This window comes from Haliaeetus leucocephalus, unplaced genomic scaffold, assembly GCF_000737465.1.
Source record: "Haliaeetus leucocephalus isolate CR32 unplaced genomic scaffold, Haliaeetus_leucocephalus-4.0 Scaffold384, whole genome shotgun sequence".
Taxonomy (NCBI): Eukaryota; Metazoa; Chordata; class Aves; order Accipitriformes; family Accipitridae; genus Haliaeetus; species Haliaeetus leucocephalus.
In genome coordinates, this window is record NW_010972820.1 from 8,743,159 (window position 1) to 8,765,388 (window position 22,230).

The 22,230-nt window shown below is 40.8% G+C and overlaps 2 protein-coding genes across 2 annotated transcripts in view; both read left to right on the forward strand.

Annotated features, from left to right (window-relative positions):
- Positions 1-6,237: 6,237 nt before the first annotated feature.
- On the forward strand, positions 6,238-18,244 carry GPRC6A (G protein-coupled receptor, class C, group 6, member A). The gene is made up of 6 exons (XM_010573419.1): positions 6,238-6,431; positions 8,042-8,345; positions 10,259-11,086; positions 13,944-14,156; positions 15,614-15,737; positions 17,124-18,244. The coding sequence occupies exons 1-6, from the start codon at positions 6,238-6,240 to the stop codon at positions 18,242-18,244; spliced, it is 2,784 nt and encodes a 927-aa protein (XP_010571721.1).
- A 2,234-nt stretch (positions 18,245-20,478) lies between these two features.
- Positions 20,479-22,230, forward strand: part of FAM162B (family with sequence similarity 162, member B) — a 5,929-nt gene continuing 4,177 nt past the window's right edge. Inside the window, exon 1 of the mRNA XM_010573460.1 lies at positions 20,479-20,575. Within this exon, the coding sequence (XP_010571762.1) occupies positions 20,479-20,575 (97 nt within the window). The remainder of the gene's footprint in view (positions 20,576-22,230) is intronic.

The following is a 22,230-nucleotide window of genomic DNA, read 5'->3' on the forward strand; positions in this document are numbered from 1 at the left end:
CTCCAAAATGACTGAAGCCATGTGCTCATATTTTTAAAGGAGTTTGTGTGGGACAAGTACTGTAAGAATTAAAAGATCACAAAGTACTATTTACAAAAGTGATTCCATGAGAATAAGCACAAGGTCACCAAGATGGCTGTTTGGAGGCTAGCTGTCCTTTAACAGTCTATATCCAAAACCAAGACCCTCAGATCATCCACAGTCAACTGGGGATGTCTAAAAGCTGTAACGACATGTATTTTTAAACTCAAAATCCCTGTAAGCCTAATTTTATTTTAAGGTGTGTTCGGTGTTAATAACGCTGAGAGGTTTGGCATCAACTTCATACCTGCTTGCCATCAGTATTTTCATGGGAGTTGATATCCAGCCTGACTTTCCTGCAGACAGGCATTTCCAGAACGTGCCAAATATCCAAGGCAATACATCCCCAGCAGTTTCTGAATACGCTGTCTCTCTGAGGAGGGTTCCTAATGCCCAGGCTAGAAGGGCTTTCTCAAACAAATCGTCAATGACATTCCAATGAGTAGAGGGCACTGGGAGCAGAAAGACGCGAGTCGCCTCCTTTATGTAGCAAAGGTCTCCCTATAGGATTGTGAGCAGTCATCGGCAGAAGGGCTGGACCCCCCAGCCTCTTGGGAGAAAGCCCAAATATCTAGGCTAGAGGTTTTTTTTCCCTCTGGGTGGCCCTTTTACTACAGGTTGGGCCTAAATGTTTGCACAGTCAATAGATGAATGACATTTTTGCTCAGTTGTTTTCCAATTAAGAGAAGAGGAGGTGGAACAAAGGAAAGAAATAAAACCTGATGAAGAATTCTGAAAATAGCATCTTGATCAACTGGGTCATGCCTGCTGTGCTGGCTTTTATGAAAAATTGTCCTGCATCCATTCTGACTCCATCCTGATAGCTGACTATCATCTTGGTTGTGTGGGATAGGAGAAGCCTTGCTAGACTATTTGAAAAAAAAAAAACCAACCAACCCAAACTGTTCATGTATACACAGATTCGATTTTGGAATGGCTAAAAATACTTGTCCTCAACATTGGAAAAGTCAAATCCATTTGGTCTTTCATTTCAAAATCATATTTGACTTGAAGTTTAATCTAAGTATGTTAAAATACTAGAGAAGATAAATGAAACAAAAATCTCTGCTCTGAACTAAAAAAAAAAAAAAAAAAAGTAGAAATTAGCTGTATTCCTCCCTTCACAATTCTGCTTTAATTTCTTGGAGCTCTTTTGTAGCATAAACAGCAGAGGTGCACTGAGCATGCACAGCACTGACTATTGGCTGAAACAGTTTCTGAAAAAGAAATTGCTGTGGGGCTGCCCAGGACTGCCCTGACAGTCCAGGCAGGAGGCTGAAGGCACTGTCACAGCCCTCCTCTAGGCAGATGTTCCAGCATATCACTTTTCTATCGGAAGTACTCCAATGAGGCTATTTACATCAGGGGAAAATTCAACTTTCAGAGAACATCAGGAGACAATTTATAATATTGTGACCTGATAAAGAAAAACAGAACTTGTCCTCCCCATCATGCAGGTCAGCTGACACGCTGTAGAGGACAAACCCAATGAACTTGAAAATTGAGTTAGTTTGTTTCTCAGAAATTAATGTGACCGCTTGGCTTCCATCCAAATTCCATTTCACTGTTGATGTTTTCTTAATTTTTAAGTTGTTTTTGTTTGGTTTTTTTTTTAACAGACCACAAATCAAAATAATGGGTAATATCCTTCCCATTCTTTAATTTTAATATTTAATATTAAGTTAGGTAGGGTCCCAGTAAATAGAAGAATTTTTAAAAGGATAATTAAAATGAAGTAATGCAATACCTGCTTCTCTCTCTTTTTTTTTTTTTCTCCATTGTTTAAACTTCCTTAAAAGAAACTGAGTAATCCAAAATCATTGGGTTAAATACAATGGTTCTATTGGTCTAGAAAGCTGGCAATCCTAACCAATATTTACTCTTCTTAATGTTTTGACCTCAGCACTATCTACTGTCTTTATTAGTATAGATGCAGTCTATCTTGTGGAAAGGAAATGGCTCCATAAACTGATTGCATGGAAAATAAAGTGATTTCACAAGGGACAATTCCTTCTTAATGGCCTGGAAGATGTTAGCGTAATGGCTTCCCTGGTGGAAACAATGGTTGCTTCCAATTGCAGAGGGTTTCTAAGAGGTGATTTTAGAGAGCAGTTCCACATGCGTTTTCCCTGGTATTTCTGTTTTTTGAAGCGTTCCCAAACTCTGCTCATAGTCAATATATACTGAGCTTCACACTTTGACTCTCTGGTTTTCTTTTCAGTAGACCAGCCTTCAGCTGGCTGTTCAACCCTGGTCGTGAGGCACAGCAGCTCCCACGGACTTCAGTAAGACCACGAGGGAGCAGCTGGGCTCCCTGGGAGCCTTTCGAACATGCTGGTTACTGCCCCGACGCAAAGGCAAACCGAGCGGTGGCTTGCTGGCCAAAGCGGTGGGATACCCTATCTGCTCTTGGGTAGAAGGGGGGTGGCAGCAGACATGGGCATTTCTACCCAACAGCTCCCTGCTGGGTTAAGGCTTCTGCAACCACAGCGTTTTACAGGACTGCCAGGCCGTTATGTGAAAAGCAATACTTTTCAAAAATAGACACCTCGTACAAGGCAAAACATGAAGGCTGGTGGGAAAACACACAGCTTCTTTACAGTAAAACAAGAATAAGGTGTGTTCCTCTATTGCAGCACTGATTTATACTTGGATTTGGCTTAGTTTAGCTTGTTTTCTTCTGCCTTGTTGCTGTTATGTTGTTAATTACTTGTATCAAAATACCCTATACAAACTGGGGGTTCACCATGAGTGAAGGACAGTAGTTATTCTAAAGAGTTTATGATCTGGATGGAAAGGCAGTGTTATTCTCTATTTTGCAGATATTACAGGAATCAGAAGAAGGTTACATCTAGAGTTCCAAGGAGTTTTGGCACTACTTCGTTTGAAAGTGAGAAGGAGCCTTTCAGAAACCTGACTGTGAACAACTGACTAGGGTTGGGAAGTCACGGCAGAATTCTGTGCAGATCTGGCATAAGAGGTCAGTGCTAGAACTGGGAACAAACCACTCAGTTCAGGGCTTTAAAATTATGGCTCGTGTTCCTTTCTTTGTGGCTCATGTCTTCCCCAGGAACAATCCAAGAAGGGATGGTCACTCTTAACCTACACAAGCATCAGCATCCCTACAAATGACAGGATTTTGTTTGAATGCTGCCCTGTTCGGAGAACCCAGCAATCTCCCTTGTGCCAGGGTAGGTCCTGTCCTGAATGAGGAGGGCTTATCCCACTCCTTTGAATAACGGTGAGAATATCCAAAGTTCCCTTGGCTTTTCACACATTTTGGATTGTGGAGCCTTTCGATAAGTGTGGCAGTGTTGCCAAAAATTTATTAGCTGTAAATTTACAAGAACTCGCCTGCAGGATTAGCGCTGAGCTTGACAGGACCATCTCCAAACCCCCTATTATGGTTCTTCTCAAAGGGAAGCTGAAGCCCAGGTGGAAGAAGTAGTCATTTTGGCACGGCAGCAGGTAACTTTGGGGCATACAGAGATACTACCAGAGTATCTCTTGTCTCCCACCAGATCCTCCAAAGCCTCTTAGAATTCATCTGTGGCTCTCGGAATAGCTCCGGGTTCGGTAGGTCCTGTTTTCTGCCTTTGCACAGTCCATTAAAGGCTGCTTTCTAGAGATGATGGTACTTCAGGACTTCCCCTGAATCTTATGCATGATTCTACCTGCCAGGAAATACTCCTGTGCAGATAACTGTGAAAGTCTAGCGACGTTACAATAATACGTCACTAAATTTTAAGCAAAGAACATTTTGTACTATACGCTTATTTCTATTGGTACATAAGTGTCAATGAAAAAGGGCATTTGCAAACACTTCCAGTTAATTCTGCAGTACTAGATTAGGCTGAGCTATCTCAGTAACACTTCTAAGTACTTCTTATCACTAGCAATAATTGTGAGCTATAGGTCTTGAAAACAAACAATAAAAACCCTTCCCTGTGAAAATACTCTATGCTGTGATGTAAACTCAGTGTAGTTGAATTTGAAGCATACCGCATTTCGTGGTGTTTTTATAAGTAACATGAAATTATGCACCAATTATATGTGATGTTTATTTTGTCAACTTCCACTTTTCAAAGTGACCAAGTAAGGATTTTTGTTTGTAGGTAAAATCCTCTTCTATAGAAATTAATAGCTTTTTAGAGACTGGCCAGAGTAGAGTTTCTTTTCTGCTTCTAATCATAAATTATAACAATTTACAGTTTCAAATTATCAGTACTGTATTTCCACTGACTCCTTAATGCAATACTTAGTGTTAGGTCCTTAAAAGTTACATTTTATACTAGAAGCCTATGGCTGACTGAATATTCTTGTGGCTTTCTTCAGGAAATGACTAGCTCCAATCTTACTCTTTAAGGACATAAAGTATCATTTGGCAGGAGGTTTATATGCAAAGTTATATGCAGAGTCAGGGAAAAAGAAACACCAGAGTCCATGGAGCCAGGCTTTAAGGTGCATTACCTGGATGGAAAGGGATGGGTACATGAATATTTGCAAGTGAATGCCTTATAACTCAGGGCCAGAGTCTGGCTGCCCGTATGTTGCTATAAATCAAGAGGAAAACCTTTGGAATAACTGGAAGTTAGTGCAGAAGCAGAATAAACTGGTGTCATCGTTTGCCCATAAGTGCATGTGATCAGATACATTAAAGAAAATGCAGGCAGCTGTTCACTGTGTGCCCTGACCCGGCAGTGAGAAAACCACATGGAAAGAAAGAAGGCAGATGAAAGGAACACAAGCTGTTATATTATAACAAAGATGAGGCTGAATGGTGACTTAACTGGGGATTAACGTTTGCATTTGCAAGAAATATCTCTGTTGTAAATGAATACTCTATGAGGAGACTAGTGAGAAAAAAAGGTGAACTATAATAATTCAAATAATTTATATAGTGTGCATTATGGTTATCAGAAAGAATATGTAACAAACATCCCATTTATCTTTTTTGCTTGATTCAAATTTTCTATGTAAAACCCAGCTTTTTTTATAGTATAATCATAGAAAATAAACACTATGACTGACCACATTCTCTGAGTGTGTTTTGGCATACTACTAAAAGCAGCAAAATCTGAAGAAGCCATTATAAGAAAATAGAGAAATAAACCAGTGTCAAGAACAGAAAGGGATTATTGTCAGATCTTTGTCTCTTGGTCTTGTTTAGTAGCATCAGTCATGTTCTGTCCTAAAGAGGTGTTTATGGTTGGAGTTTATGAAAGCTGAGAGTCCAGCCTCTGCTTCTCCTTTCCTCCAGTTCCCTTCTGGTGCAGCATCCAATTCCTGCAAATCTGAGGGGAACGGCAGCTCCAAGAACAGCTGCTTCCCGGTCCTCCCCCAGCACAGGAGCTGCTGCTCGTGTGCTGCTGGGAGAGAGCGTGCTTCCCTCCTGCCAAAAAAATAGCACTAGTACTATGTTTTCCCACTGTTCTGTGTTTATCAGATCAACCAGCAGCAGACAAGGCCTGGCTTGTAAATACAGAATGTGATCCAAAGCCCACTGAAGTCCCTGGGAGCTGCGTGTGCATCAGAACCGTGAATATTAGCTTATCCAAACCATTTTTATACAGGGCTTTTAAAATCTATAAGAAAAGGGTTGAGAGAAAAAGCAGTCTTTTGATAGTTTTGGGTTGGGTTTTTTTGGACCAAATTCTGATCTAAAGCACGCTGTGGCAGGGGGGGTCTTTTTCCAGTACTTTTTGGACCAGACCCTTAAAATACAATCACAGCAATATCATTACCATTTAACATGATTGCTTCTTTGCACCCTGCACTCAGTTGGAAGGTATTCAAGACAAGCCCAAATTTATACCAAAATATTTGCCATGTGTTTCAGATAAGGTGTAATAAACTTTGAACACAGCAGAACAGATTTTATGTCCAACATTTCCTTTTAAACTCATTTATGTTTCTCCCTCCCTCTTCACTCTCACACCCCTGCGTCCTTACATTTTATGTGACAGCGTTGCTTTAGTATCTTCAGTAAAATAGCCTCAGCCAGTGAAGCAAATACAAGCACCTTATGAGCTGTGACTAACTTTTGAGTGCAGCCTTTTTCCTTTGCTGCTGTTTATAGGTGACATAGGAGCCCTTGTTGGCCCTGCAGCTCGCTTAATTGGCTTAAAGCTGGTAGTGAGCAAGTGAAACAGAAACATGGCATTCGTTAGCTTTTTGATCCCCTGCTTTGTGATCAGCACTGATATGGCTTTTTCTTGCCAGAATACTGACGACTCTGTGGGTGCCAGTTCTCCGGGGGACATTGTTATTGGAGGCTTGTTTGCAGTTCATAGCGAAATGCTGCCTCCAGAAGAATATCCCATCAAGCCAGTAATTCAGAATTGTGCTGGGTGAGTAATACTGGAAATTACATATATAGCAAAGAAGAGATCACTAACATTGGGCGTGTACCTCTTATATCAAGATCAACAAAATCTGGTTCTCTTGCATTTCTTAGTCTTTAAAAAGACCTTGGACATCACATAAATTGCACATAAATTAAAACAGGATGACAAAGTATGGCAAAGTTACAGTAAAAAATACTGTGGTTGCCTGAGGAAGGGAATGAGCATTTGATCCTATTTCAATCTTCATATATAATCAAATAGACCTGGACGTTCGTGCTGAAAAATAATTTGATTTCCATGTAAATGCTAATTTGTTGCTTTATGTCTGAAGTACTCTGCTGTGCAGTTGTTCATTATTTGTTAAGAAGTTGCACCTATATGATTTGAACACAGGCAGACTGTTCCATTTTACCTAAGCACATACTAAAGTATGTCCCCCACCTCACAGGGCAGCTCATTTCTAATCTAGAACAGTACTTTTGCTGACTAGATTGTAATTATTGTTATAGTTACTGTAATTATTACACTTCGTATTCTAATTGTGGCATTATGTTACAGGATAGACTATATATAAACACCATGTCATGTATGCATTCAATTTCAGACTGTGCATCAGAATATTTATTTTGTTGGCTCCAAATCCTACTGTGCTTGAAACATCCATTTTTCTGGAAAGAATGCAAAGGAAACCTGGTGAAGAACTTCACTTTAAGTATAATACAGCTTACCTAAGCCCAGGAATTCCAAATATGCATTTTCTTTAATTTTAATACAGGTGCAAATCCTCAAATTTTATTTGAATTTTACATGCAACTTAATCCCTGAATCTAATAATCAGCTAGGCATGCATGTATCCATCTGGATTTATTTCAAAATTATGTTGAAGTCATAATTTTGTCAGTCTTCCATTATTTTTCTACAGAGTCATAAGTTGTCTCAGGTCCCTTTGAAATTTAATTTAGTTAGCAAGAGCTGTAAAATTCAGAGAAGCTTGCCTGAGAGGAGGGTTGGTTGTATAGCAGACATTTTGTGATAGCTTCTGATTAAGCATCTGTTATAATATCCACTGGAGATAAGGGGAATAGCTGTACTAACTTCATCAGGTCTAGAGAAGATTTTAGGAACGTCGATGCAACCACTAGAAGACCTCAACCACTGAAATATTTTCTTCTATTGTGAAATATTTAGTTTTTTCTTTTCTTTGTTTCATGCTTTTGATGAAAGTAAATACGTTTTTTAAAAAGCTTACTGAGCAGATGATGTAAATGGGAATAGCTTCCGTTTGACAGATGCTTCCTGAAGACATCACTTGCAAATTTGCATGTAACATGAAAATTAATTTTTTAGTACCTGCTTCTTTTTCAGAAAAACACTCTTATTCAGGTATATTTTAAGTTTTGTGTTTATTTTGCTTAATCTCCCATTTAGGTGAGACAAAAATATACGGTTTCTAATCTTTTGTACACTAAACCCCAAACAAATCACACAAAACATACTATCCATCACTTCTTTTCAGTAGTTGTCAGATTCTAAGGGATATGTTCAAAACAGACTTTGCTTCAGCCTTGTTCCCAGCGATGTTTTTTCTAAAACAAAACTTCTGTGTTTGACAGCTTCGAAATTCAAATTTTTCTTCAGACACTTGCAATGATACATGCTATTGAAACGATCAACAATTCAACGCTGTTATCTGGAGTTACTCTGGGCTACGAAATCTATGACACTTGTGCAGAAGTTACAAAAGCCATGGCGTCTGCTCTGAGGTTCCTGGCTAAATTCAATTCTTCTGAGGATGTTGTAGAGTTCAAGTGTAACTACTCAGACTACGTCCCGAGAGTTAAGGCAGTCACTGGAGCCAGCTACTCAGAGGTGTCAATGGCAGTTTCAAGGCTGTTGGCTTTGCAACTAATCCCACAGGTAGGTTTGAGGGAATTATTTCATTTTGGACAGAGGGTCAAATTTACCGTGCTTAGAATAAAGGTGTAACACTGATCGTAGGGATTGCAAAAGCCAACTGTTTGCTACAGGGCAGGATTTGGCTCAACCTGAGGACATCAGGAGGGGTGGGACTGAGCTCCAAATGGATGGCTTGACTCACGTGCCTAAACAAAGGCAGTAAGGGCTATTTTATATGCCCAAGGCACATGCCTCCGAGTGATGAAAGGCACATGCCTTTCAGGATGATGCTGGTCTCTTGTCAGCCTAGCAGTGCCATTAGTCACTCCTGCACGGCTGTGCCAGTTGGTCCAGCATGCCTTGGATGACACTCAAGGACTTTGTTCAGGCAACAAAGTCACACCCGCTCGCCTGGCTGGTGGTGAATAAGACAATACCCAATCTCAAGTTGAAAAAAAAAAAACAAACCACAACCAAAACCAAAAAAACCCAAATAAAAATTGGCCAGAAATTTGGAAATTCTCTCCTGCCTGAGAGAGATGAGATGTTGGAGTCTGTTATAACTATGACAGGGAAGTGAGGAATATTGCTCTAAAACACAGTTTTACTCCTGTTACTCTTCAAGCAGTTATAGAAAAAGAATACAACTGTCTAGATCCACACTGGTCCTTCCTAAAACACCCTTCTCTATTTCTGACCTCTCTAGGACTAGTGCAGTCCAACACTTGTACTTAGGCCAGTGCTTGCATTTCTACTTTTGCCGCTGCAAGAGAGTTGGGGTCAAGGCTGGGACCAACATGGATAAAGGAGATCCAGTTCCACACTATCCTGTGTTGCACCTTGGGCTTGGCAATTTGACATAAATTACGGCACTGCAAAGTAGCAACATAGTAACCAAGCATGTGGAAAAGACATAAAATGTGAACTAAACATAACTTCTAACTGGATCTTTTCCTCTGCAATGATAGGAAGTAATTATGACCTCCAGCTCTACCACAGGAGCTATAGTAAGTATGAAAATTAAAACACCACACTTGAACGTAATCAAAAGGCAAGTGATGAAACAAATCTGCATTGGGATGTAGAGATGGAAAAGGTGACCCAGCAGATTTTTCTCATCAATAACATCTGTAATCTTCTGATGCCAGTAAGATTTGGTATCCCCTCCAGACAGGTGACTCTCATTTTGGAAAGCTTAGATTTATTATTTTAAGAACTGTCAAGCAATGTAGTAAATATAAGTGTAGGAAAAAAAGCTCCTACAAACAAATAGAAAAGGATTAAAAATAGAGACATTTAAATAACAATGTTCCATTTACATTTTTTCTGGCTCATTCACAGGAAAAAGGCAATAAATCTTTCATATGAAAGAATTATAGCATTCTGTAATATTGGTTACTGTTTGTTTTTCTGGGAGGTTCTTCTAACAGACTTAATGATCCTTTTAAAATATAATACTTAAATCTTGGAGAGAAAATATATATGTGGGTGAGCCATGCTAACATACTCAGTGATAGAAAAATACTGCAAAATGTAAGAGTACTAGCAATTTGAATAACTCCTGAAACAATAGCTGATGCTTCCAATTGTAAATATTGTTTTCAATAGGATGTTGATGGTATCTGAACAGAGTAAAACAAAATCCTTATACCAGCATAACTGTCATATCCATTTTGAAAGGTTTTATACTCTACCTTCACTGAAGTAATTATATGGATGAGGATGAAAATAGTGGAACTGGTACTGGGCATGAGCCTGCATCCTAAGAGCAGGGTGAGGGAACGTGCCCCATTTGGCTGCACCTTGTTGATGCTCACTCACAGGAGAAGGCAGCCTGGGTCAGGCGGGATGGAAGAGCAATCATGGCAGCTTTGGATCTCTTGGTGTCCCTTGGAGGAGACTGCCTCCGTAACTGAATTGTTCGCTCTTCCTAGGTCAGTCCTGCATCATCAGCTGAAATCCTCAGTGACAAAATCCGGTTTCCTTCTTTCTTCAGGACTATCCCCAGTGATTTTCACCAGACAAGAGCAATGGCCCACTTGATCTGTGAGTCTGGATGGAATTGGATTGGAGTAATAGCCACTGATGATGACAACGGGCGGTTCGCTCTGGAGAGCTTTGGGGTTCAGGCCATGGCAAACAACGTTTGCATAGCTTTTAAAGAAATGCTGCCTGCCTATCTCTCTGACAACAGCTTTCACACAAAAGTTGATCACGCAGTTGAGAAGATTGTCAAGGAAACCAGAGTAAATGTTATTGTTGTCTTTATGAGACAGGTCCACGTGCTCAGACTCTTTAAGAAGGCAATTGAGAGGAACGTAAATAAAATCTGGATTGCAAGTGATAACTGGTCAGCTGCAGTCAAAATCAGTACAATTCCCAATATCAGACAGCTGGGAACCATTGTGGGATTTGGATTTAAAAGCGGAGATATCTCCACATTTCAAGACTTTCTGAGAAACCTTCATGAAAAGCCCACTGACAACAACATGTTTTTACGTGAATATATTATGCTTTTGTCAGTCTGTGCACACCTGGAATATCATGATTTTCAAATGTGCATTTCAAACCAGTCCCAAGATGATCTATTGCAAAATGTTGAGAATAAACATCAGATCTGGAGAGACGGTTTTTTGAATGCTAACATTGAATCGGGATTTATCCATAGTACTATACTTGCAATCTATGCCATTGCTCATGCCATTAAAGGGCAGTGCAAAGACAGAAACTGCAAGGATCCCTCTGCCTTCACTCCCTGGGAGGTATGATAATTCTTTCAGGTCTCATTCTCTCCCCATCATTTTCATCTCATTTTTCCTCCCCCATTCCTGAATTTACTAGATTGGTTCTTTTACTAAATGACTTTTTATTCCTGTTCCTGCTTTTCTTCACCAATTGAAATCACAGACTATGTGCTAGAGCAGCAGTATCTAACTGCTGCAGCAATGAGAACTAGACTCCAGTTTTGTCTCCCTTTTTTTGGCACATGCAGTTGCAGAAGTTCCCGGTGCTAAGCCATGGCTGTGTTCTGCTGTAGATAGAGAATGATTATTACATTTCACATAGAGATACCTAACTGATGGTGAGTAACTACATACGCACCATCTCCTCCTTCATGGGTACAATAGCAATGGCTGTAAATGCTTGACTCCACAGGTGCAGAAGGGCTCTTTAGCTGCTGGGCTTCATTAGCGACCTTATCACTTCCCCCATCACCTTCAAAGAGCACACAGAGTAGGCACCAGCTTGGATGAAGGCTCCAGTCTGTTGGCTCCGTGCTGGAACATCTTGCTAGCTACTCATGGGATAGAATAAAACGTACAGTCAATCTACAGTTGACTTACCAGCTATTCAGCTACTAGTGGTTGGTCCTGTTGCTGCAAACACAGCGATGAGTGCTCTTGAGAGATGGGGATATTGCAGGATAGGAACATTCACCAAAGTGTTTCAATTTTCCTCTCTCTCTCACCATTGTCTCTGCTTTGTCTGAATTCAGGTATTTTCCTCTATAATGAATCTTTACTTGAAAGTTAAAAAGCAACAGGCTATTCCTCTGCCTGATCTTGATTTATACCAAAATGACTGGTAGAAAAATTAGACACAATCTTTAAGATGGGTGAGGTACTTGTTATCAAACACTACTGGGTGGGAAAAGAAGAGGGAAAAATCAGACAAGTAAACCTGACCTGACCTTTTACCTAAGAACCTGCTCAGGAGTATTCACTTTTACACACTTTTACTCAGAGGATTAAACAAAAGTTCATTTAAAAGTCAAACAACCACTGAAGCACTCTGACTTGCTCTGACCTCTTATCCTAGGTCAGGGCAGGTCAAACCAAGATAAGGGATTTGAAAAAAAACAAACCAGTAACAATCAGACTCTTACGTGAATTTGTAAATGCAAATGGGACAAATGCAGGGCTGCTCTACAGGGAATGCAACTTTATGGAGCTGCATTTACATCATTGCTGAATTAAATCCCAAACCACCCAAATTAAAAGTCCTGTTAAGATGCTAAGAACTCATGAAAAAAACTGAAAGAGATAGTTATTCCCCCTGTGCTGTTTTCATAATACATTTCCTCTATAGTAAGTTTAAACCCTCTAGAAATGGATATATATATATATATATAAAGCTTAGGATGCAACTAATCCATATCACACATCTCCACATACAGAGAAACGATAGTCATTGGTGTTACAGACTTTGCAAAAATAACCATTAGTTACATCAAAATGTTGCTAATTATTAGCCCCTTCTGTCTGAATCTCAAGACGTATTCAAAAAGCTCTGTTGTTCCCTTATTGTTAGAGAAACTGGAAAAGTGGAGAAGAGAAAGATTAAATTACTAGCCTGAATATATACAATTAAAAAATTCCTATTCAGTCCCACACAACTATGCAACATCCAACTCGCATGCAATATTGGTTAGAAGCACACTCCGGTTCTTCATAAATTGGTAGAGATGTGGTGAGGGTATATGAACTCTCAAAAAAATTACATGTTATACATGAAAAAATGACATGTTATAGACACCAGATGTGTTATATACATATATTTGCCAAAGCCTATTGAAGTAATATACTTGTCAGTGTGTTCGTGAAGTGCTACAAATATCACAAATGGATCCATTTAAGAGTGTGCTTTTTCAAAGGGCAGTTAAATTCAGCCTTTCACCAAAACCTTGGGGTTTTTTCTTGTTAATTAATCCCTGTCACCAAAAATCGTTAGGCCTGCAAAAGGATAAAGCCTTTGCCTCAGTTAAGAATCATGGCAGCTAATGAAAGTCCTTTTATGGTTTCCCCATGAATTGGGAGTGGGTTATATGTGCCTTAACCTGTCCTTTTCTAGATTCACACAGAACTTTTTGATCTGGCTGTTTATGATGAGGGAGACAGAAATTTCTCCCTGTTGAACAGAATGGGTTGCAATATGAAGCTGGATAGTTGCCTTATCAAAGCATGTTTGTCTTGATATTTCCTACGATCTGTCAAATACAGCCTTGCTGTTTATTGCCATTGTGCTGTTGATCACTTCATCTGAGCAAACTGGCGTGCATTGTTTGTTTAACAGTTCTGAGTCTCGCCTCGCAACACACAACGTCAGTCTGGGTCACAGCTGAAAACAGCGTTAGATATTTCCAGACACGCTGCAGGAGGTTACTCTGGAAGCAAATCTTGCCCAGATCAGCTCTGGTGACAGTAAATTAACAACAGGAGCATCACTCACGGTTGTTCTTTACAAGAAGGGGAGTTCCAAAAGGCCATTAGTTCTTGCAGGCAAAAATCTTTTCTTTCCTGTCATCATACCAAAATTTCCAAGGCTGCAAAAAAATACTAACATAAGTATTTGTACACATTGCATAGAGTTAAAAAATGATGCTTTTTTTTTTTTTATTAATAGATTTTTAAGGTCAACAGGATTGTCTGAATAATGTAATTCTGTGTTGGACTTCAAATTAAACAGTTATAAAGATGACTTTTAATTTTAAGTTTTCTTTTACTCCTAAAAAGCAACATTATTTTTTATCTTGATGTTATCATACAGATGTTAAACTATTGATTTTATCACACTGACATGATACTGATGTATGTTATCGCTCCTTATACATATGTTCAGCTCCTTGAAGAACTTAAAAAAGTTACAGTCACTGACGATGGTAAAGAAATCAAGTTTGACTCCAATGGAGATATGAGCACCAGTTACGATGTACTTCTTTGGAAAGAAATTGATGGCCACATGGAAATCACCACTATGGCAGAATATGACCCAGAGAAAGGTCACTTTATCTTCAAGGATGAAGAGAAAAAAAAAGAATTTCTGGATTTAAAGGTAACTTTTAATTTGTTGACGTAACATGTGAAATTTGTTTCATGTTTTTTTCTCCCTCCAATATTTGCAACTGAAGTATGTGTCAGCTAGAAATTTCTCTTGTGGTTTCATGTTCTCCTTTTAGAACAAAGAACCCTCTCTGGGTATACTTGACCACTTTCATGCACCCTGAAAAGCATGTTAGCCTATAAGCAGGCTCAGTGATTTGAAATTGAGTTATTTCTTCAGAATGCTCCTAGGAGGTTTCCTGAAATAAGAAGTTATGTCTGTGCTAAGGATGCTACTCCAGAATCTTGAAAAGGGGTTTTAAAATAAAAAATGACCATGTAAAAAAGCCCCCCGTCTTATGTACCACCACCATTTATTTTGTACATGAAGACTCATATCTGTTGACTTTACTGTTTAAAAAAAAAAAAAAAAAAGAAAAAAAGTTTTGTTGATTATTTGCTCCTGTTAGAGCTGGGCTCAGCATGACTACCAGAGTCTGAGGCAGGTGGTACCACCCGGAGCCCCGGCATTGGTGTTGGCAGGACTAGTGGGTGGCCTTGGCCAGTTCCAGGTGGACAATCTGTCCTCTGTGCGTGGGTGGAGGTCTTCGTTCATTGTGCAGTTCTGTGCTGCAGAGTATTCACCACTAATGGGACAGGGAAAGGCTGCTTACTAGGTGGGCTGAATTCGAGTCTCAGCTGCCAGAAAAGGCTGAGGACAGAAGAAAACCTTCAGATCTTGTTGCTCTTTGTGGCACTGCCCAGGGTGGCAAGGACATGCCTCCACCTCCTTGTGAGCACCATCTTGGAAGGAGAAGAAATAGCAGTGTCCCTCAGGACCGCTTCTCCATTTTACAAAAAGTTGTCTTTGGCAAGAGGACCTGAACTCAGACCTCGGGAGAAGGCCCTGATCGCACACCCCAGAGTCGTGCTTCATGACCCAGGGATGAGCTGCTGAGGGTCAGGAACGTCGGAGCTGCAGTGCAGCGCACCCGCCAAGGTGTCTCCCCCGAGCCCAGGTGTCTGCTCCGGGCTCGGAGCAGCCAAGCAGGGTTTCAGGATCTCACTTGTGAAGTAGTCCGCTCAAATTCCCCCACCAGATGCTTCTGGGCTTTCTTTGGAGCTGAGCCTCAGCAGTCTAAATTCCAGGTTCAAAGCTGGATGAGACACTTTGATCTGCATTTTAAAGGTACAGACAATTCCACTGATTGGCATTCAGGGCCAAAAAATAAAATCATCAGGTAGATAATGCCCCATCCTGTCACTTGCTGACTGGGTGAAGAAAATACAATAAACATGGGGCTTACAAAGTCTTTTTTTCAGCATCGTTTTCAGATTTCCTTAAAATACGTTAGATACAAAAAGAGAGTGAAAATTGCAGAATTACTGGAGGTTTATTTTAATGTTTCTTAGTAGTTAGTTGTGCCTGAGCTGATTTTTTTTTTTTTTTTTGTTCTCTGCACACTGCAGAAGGTTCAGTCGACTTGCTCCCAGCACTGCAGGCCAGGACAGATGAAAAAGGTTACAGAAAGTCCACACACATGCTGCTACGAGTGTGTTTACTGCCCAGAAAACCATTACAGCAATCAAACAGGTAAGGAATTGTGATCCAAATAAAGGTTTATTTAGACATCAATACAATTGTTTTGTTTGGGTATAATGTGCCTTGGTAACCTTGGGTATAACTTTGGAATGGGATTGAAATATTTATGCTCAGTTTCCCAAATATGAGTGATCAGCCTATAAAACTTAAATGCTTTTTAGAAGACCAGATGTAAAGCAATTAGATTTTCCAGTTGACTAGCATTATTCTTTGTTAGGATGGAAAGTCTGGCTGATTTATCAGTGAGACTGACTCTCATTAAAATAGAGCCTTGCTTCCCCCTCCTTCTGCGGTACACCCAGTTCAATAAGGAAGAAATTTTTTACAGTGAGGGTGGTGAGGCACTGGAACAGGTTGCTCAGAGGCTGTGGATGCCCCATCCCTGGCAGTGTTCAAGGCCAGGTTGGATGGGGCTTTGGGCAACCTGGTCTGTGGAAGGTGTCCCTGCCCATGGCAGGGGGGTTGGAACTAGGTCATCTTTAAGGTCCCTTCCAACCCAAACCATTCTATGAGTCTATGAAGTTCAAGGGTTATGTATTTTGCTTACCAGCATATTTTTTAGCTTGCCAGGGAATGCTGCAAAGTTTGATATGACTGTACAGTAATATTTTCTAATATCAAATCTGATGTGTGCTTTACCACTGGTTCATTTATAGGCTTGAGCAAAGTTTTTTAAAGGGGGAAATTAAATATGGAGGAGAGAGATGGAATTAAGAAATCTGGGGTACAATGTACTTCTAATATCCTGAGAGCAGAAGGAAATTCAATTTTATCTTTTTAATTCAAATAATTGTGAAATTTCTCCATATCAGAGGATAGGAATTTTAAAGCAAAAGTAACCTTTCAAAGCATGATCTAAAGGAATGTTTATTCTTGCTGCTGCATTTCGAAAGCTGACTGTAAAGAGAAAGTTGAGGATTTTTCTTGCTGGGATAGGTAGATGAAAGAAACATAGTTCAAATTTCTGTAAGATAATAGATTTCATCTCAAGCCATTGTTCAGTTAAGGTTTGCCTGTCCAGAGCTCTGGCCAGGACATGTATCACCGCTCAGCGATGACCAAGGCAGTTTTCAGGACCCTGGTCATTCTCCCTGTCCCCCCCTGCCCCTGGCTGCTGGCAGCCCCTGCTCCCAGCTGGCACCCATTCGTCCTTTGCTCCTTCTGCCTCTGCCACCTCTGCCACTGCTGTCACCTCTGCCACCGCTCCCCTGCAGCTCCTCCACCTGGACGGCGACAGCAATAGTGGGAAGGAACCAGCCCTGTCTATTCCCCTTAGCATCTCTTCCCACATGGCTCCTGTATCTCAAGCCTCGATAATCCACTTTGCAGTTTATTTACTTCGGGTTTCTAAGTTATCCTCCCGTCTTCTGCTTTCAGATATGGATTACTGCTACCGATGTAACAACAAAACCTACTGGGCTCCTGTCAACAGCACCACATGCTACAGAAAGACAATCCATTTCCTCGCCTGGACCGACTGGTTTGCTATTTTCCTCCTCCTCCTCTCCGCTTTTGGGGTTGTGTTGGTTTTGTCAATTAGTGTAATATTTACTAAAAACTTGAACACGCCGGTTGTAAAGGCGTCTGGAGGTCTAACTGTCTGCTATATTATTCTCTTCAGTCACTTCTTAATTTTTTTAAGCACCGTCTTCTTCATAGATGAACCCACAGAATTCAAGTGTAAAACTAGGCAAGCCCTCTTTGGCATAAGTTTTGCACTCTGCATTTCATGTATTTTAATAAAGTCACTAAAAATTTTACTAGCCTTCAGCTTTGATCCCAAGCTGCAGAATTTCCTGAAATGCGTGTATAAACCTATTCCCACTGTGGTCACCTGCACTGGAATTCAGGTTATCATTTGCACCTTCTGGCTAATATTCAGGACACCTTTTGTAAAGCAAAATTTCTCCATCCCAAGAGCAATAATTCTGGAGTGCAATGAGGGCTCTATTGTGGCTTTTGGGATTATGTTGAGCTACATCGCTGCCCTAGCCTTCATTTGCTTCATATTTGCCTTTAAAGGTAGGAAGTTGCCGGAGAACTACAATGAAGCTAAATTCATCACCTTTGGCATGCTAATTTACTTTATAGCGTGGATTGTATTTATCCCTGTCTATGCAACTACATTTGGCAAATACCTGCCAGCAGTGGAAATCATTGTCGTTTTAATATCCAATTATGGAATTCTCTGCTGCACTTTTCTTCCAAAGTGCTATATCATCATTTACAAGCAAGAAACAAACACAAAATCTGCCTTTCTCAAAATGATTTACACATATTCCTCCAAGAGCGCAGGCAGCGTTGCTGTTAGTCAGATTTCTTTGGATTCAAAGTCTTCCAGCTCCCGAGCCACTATCTCAGAGTCACGTAAATCTGAGAAAAACTCTGTGAATGGAAACTGCCATTTCCAAGTGCCTGGGCAGACGCTAAGAAAAGGGAAAGTTCTTCCTAAAAATACCGCAAGGACTGTGGCCAGGAAAAGACTCTCCAGCATATGACTGGCCAGCGTTAAAGTACTAGAAGATGAAAAGCCATCTTAGGGAGCCATTTCGCTTTCAGGCCTTTTTCCTTTTGGCATCCCCGAGGCGAGCAGGCCACACGAAATGCCTTCTCCTCCAGTACTTAAGCAGTTATCCATTACCAGATTTGCAAGGTTTGCCTTGCTCACAGAGTCCAGCCCCTGCTGCTGTGGGCACCACGAGGTGCAGTCCCCTTCAGCAGCTCCCTCCCTTCCTTGGCCCCATCATGTAGACCGTCGGGAACCTCTTCTGCGCTCTCACTCCCCCGAGTGAGGCAGAAGCATCAGTAAATTATTATTTCTCACCGACACGAAGGCAGGAACATATGGGTTTAGCCCACTTTTTTTGCATCTTCAATGTCCAATTGTTTAAGGAGCTCTTCTTCCCACCTGGCTCTGTATTACAGATCAAACAGAACCCTCTCCCAGCCTTTGTTTGCTGGGATAAACAAGCCCAGTCCTTTAGTCTCCACTTTTAAGATAGGCTTTCCATTCTCCTGAACATCCAAAAGTAACCCTTTTCACCTCATATCAGTGAATCCTTTTTTTTTCTCCCCAAAATTGCATGTCTTATTCCAGAGGAGTGCTGCAGTAACTTTTAAAGTTCCTTGTATTTACCAGGATGATAATGAACTAGAGACAGGTCTATCTAAAAATTAAAGAATTTCTCTGGAGCTCTGTAGTTATCTGTGTGTTCATCTACTTTTTTTTCCCCATACTCAGAGAAAATACACTGATTCACCTCATGCACCTCCTCTGGTGCATGAGGAGAGAGGACCCACTCCATTTGTCCCCAAGTGTCCTTTTAGTTGAGCATGTAATGTCAATGCGTAATGTCACAAATGATAAAAGCTAATTGATTCCTCTCATTAGCAAAAATAATGTAATGACCAGGATCAGCATGAGCACATCCTGGGAATTTTAGCTTTTTTGATACATATTTTAAAAATCTGATTTTTAACAAGAAAATGACAATGCACCATTCTGATACATAGAAATAGCACAAGAATTAACTGACATGAATTGCACGGGATGAGTCTCTGCTCTGCAGCTCCAGCAGTACAGCTATGCTGTGCCTTCTGTATGAGAGGCAAAAGGCATGTTCAGAGAAGGAGGAATTTTTCTGTCTCGACAATGGTGCCACAGAGCTTTTTCAAACCCTAAATGGCTGAGCTATGTTGCCAATCCATGACCGTGAAAAATAATTCTCCATGTTCATAAAGCCCAGGCCATAGAAACTTTGCTATTTTAACTTCTGTGCCATGTTACTGTGAAATAATACTAAATTCCCTGAGTTTTGTCCATGCTTCTGTTTAGATCTGGAATAACTGGATGTTGTGGCAGGCCAAAATAAAGTTTAGTAGATTTGGTGTTACACAGGCATATTGTGTTATTATGTACAATATATCTATTTTTCTATCATTGCTATTTATATGTTGTAACCCTTATCGATATGATTTTTCTACTCATATTTTGTTAAAAATAGCTATAAATCACATTTCAACAATGGACTCAGGCAATGAAATTACCATGACATGTAGACCATATATGTACTATGTATCTGTGAAGACATTTAAAAAGTAATTTAAATGGCAAGGGTGCAATTTACATACAAATTTGAGTAATTATGTAAGTTCTGTAGCTGGTTGGAAGAATGAAGGTTTATGGACATATATTTATATGATGAATGCTGTTCATACATCAGTTGTTGCGAATACTGGTTTGAATATGAAGTTATGTACGATACGGTTAAAATTCCTGCAATTTGGCTACCAATACAGCCAGAAGTCTCTCCCTAAAAAAGAGAAGCAAAGCTTACATTGCACAATGACTGTCAGCACTCAGCTGGTTAGAAAAGTTAATTTGGCTCGAATGTTGTACCTGTATTTATTGTTTTCAAAAATGTTGGGTGTATCATGTCTTGAAGATATATGAAAGGGAATGATTAAAGCCATATTGTTATTTAAAATTGAGCTTGCGTACTTAATTTCCTTACCTCTACCCGTGAACTTCGATTTAGCCTTGAAGAGCAGCAGTACACACACCTGTGCAGTGTTTCCACTGTAGATCTCAGAGTGCTTTAGGTTGAAACCTAAGTATGGTAGGGCAATCCCCTCTACAGGACAATGAGGAAAGTGTCTTGAGGAACAGAGCTTGGTGACAGCAATGTGAGGATCTGTGCGGAGGTATTCTTGAGGACTAAAGACCTCACAAATGGCAGAATTTCCAAGGAGTCCTACGTGCTACGTCTGCCTCTCCAGCTACTCGGGTCTTCTGCATAAAACACAGTCAACGGTGGAGCTGAGAGGATGTAACAGATTTGCCAGCTAGACTGGGCAGAAAAAAGACACGCTATACCAAGCTGTGTTCTGAAGCCACTATCACACAGCGTACAGTATCTTTGGAGAGAACAAAGACTATGAAAGTCACCAAGTTTTTCAAGTCTTCTCCTCCAGGGCATAATTCCTTTCAGTAGCTCTAGCTGTGCAGATGCCTTTCAGCTGCCCATAATCTTTAGAGCAGTTCTTTGGTGAGCACCAGCAGCTCTGGGGACCGCCACTGGAACTACAATGACTCTAAATGTGTGAGTTACCAGCACGAGTAGCCACTAACAGCAGTGTCTGGGATGCTGCCCGTAACATATGATGCTGAGCAGCCCAGCCCAGATGTGCTGACTCTTCCTCCCCTTCCCAGCTGTGTGTGTCTCCAGAGACAAGGAGCACTGATTGACACTACGCCGCTCTCTTTGAGCAGGAAGAAGGCAAAGGCAAGGGGGCTATGGGCAGACTGTAACCCCAGTATCACCCTCGAGGTCATTTCTATTGACGTGTCTTCACCTCCCCAACAACGTTCTGAAATACGGCAGAGCTGCTCGGGGTGGGGTAGTGGGGAGGGTTGTGCAAGGAGGTGCATACTCTTCCTTTTCATTATTTTTAGAAGGACAGTGTGGAGCTTTGATTCAGGGACCTGGGTTTTCTGTATAGAGAATGGCTTATTTGCAGACAGAGTTGGTATGATTTAAATGGATTGGAATGGCTTTGCTGTTTTACCAATAATAAGGACAATTTAATCTCTTCAATGATTTTGGAATGGAAACTGCACATGTGTGAATAAGAAAACATCAACATGGGACTACTTACTGGAAAGAAAGTGCTTTTTTGAATATCTTTCCAGAATACAATGTTGTCCAAACAGCATTTTAAAAACGTTTTAATATCAAGAATGCTAGAAATCACTTTGGTGACAAATTTCTGAGGTCCTTTACTCAAAAATTTGCTTTCCGAAAAAGCTGCTTACTTCTGGCTCTGCCCCTTAAAATAGACAACTGGAGGTTTTGGCCACAAACGGTTCAAGACTCCTCATTCATGCGCAGGACTTTAGCTGCTGCTGGGCAGTGATCCATCCCTGGGGAGCGGGGCTTCCTCTGTCCACCCGCAGGCGGACTGGTTGATGGATGTAAAATCTTCCACTGTTTGGTGCATTGGACACGCTTTTGTTGAGACACTGTCACGAGTATTGTGCTGACACGGGCTGTTGCTCACTAAATATGTGTTCTGTCCTGACCTTACTGATTTTTTTTTTTTCCCCAAGGATATGTTTGTACTGATTTTTTCGTTTTATTTTATTTTTAATAAAGGTTTACTTTGTTCAGGGTGTGAAAGAAAAAAAAAAGCGCTTTTCAGCTGAAGAGAAAGTCGTGTGAGGAGAATCAGTACGTCTGGACCTTCTGAAAGTAGTAAAACGACAGAAGTGCCGTGGGCAGGTCTGTGTTACGGGACTTGATTCCACCTCCCTCCAACCCTTGAAGCTGAAGCACCGCGGCTGTTTCTTTAACCGCGTTTTGCCGCCAGCGGTCGAGTTTCGAGGCTGGCGAGGCAGCACATCCCCTGCCTTAGGCGAGCAGGATGCTTTCCCACAACGACCGGCTCCCGCTTAAGCGGCCGGCGGCCCCGCCCTGCCCCGCCC

Coding starts and splice junctions, on each gene's coding strand:
- GPRC6A (XM_010573419.1), top strand. CDS start 6,238: ATGGCATTCGTTAGCTTTTTGATCCCCTGCTTTGTGATCAGCACTGAT. Junction 6,432..8,041: donor GTAATTCAGAATTGTGCTGG/GTGAGTAATACT, acceptor TGTGTTTGACAG/CTTCGAAATTCAAATTTTTC. Junction 11,087..13,943: donor CTGCCTTCACTCCCTGGGAG/GTATGATAATTC, acceptor ACATATGTTCAG/CTCCTTGAAGAACTTAAAAA.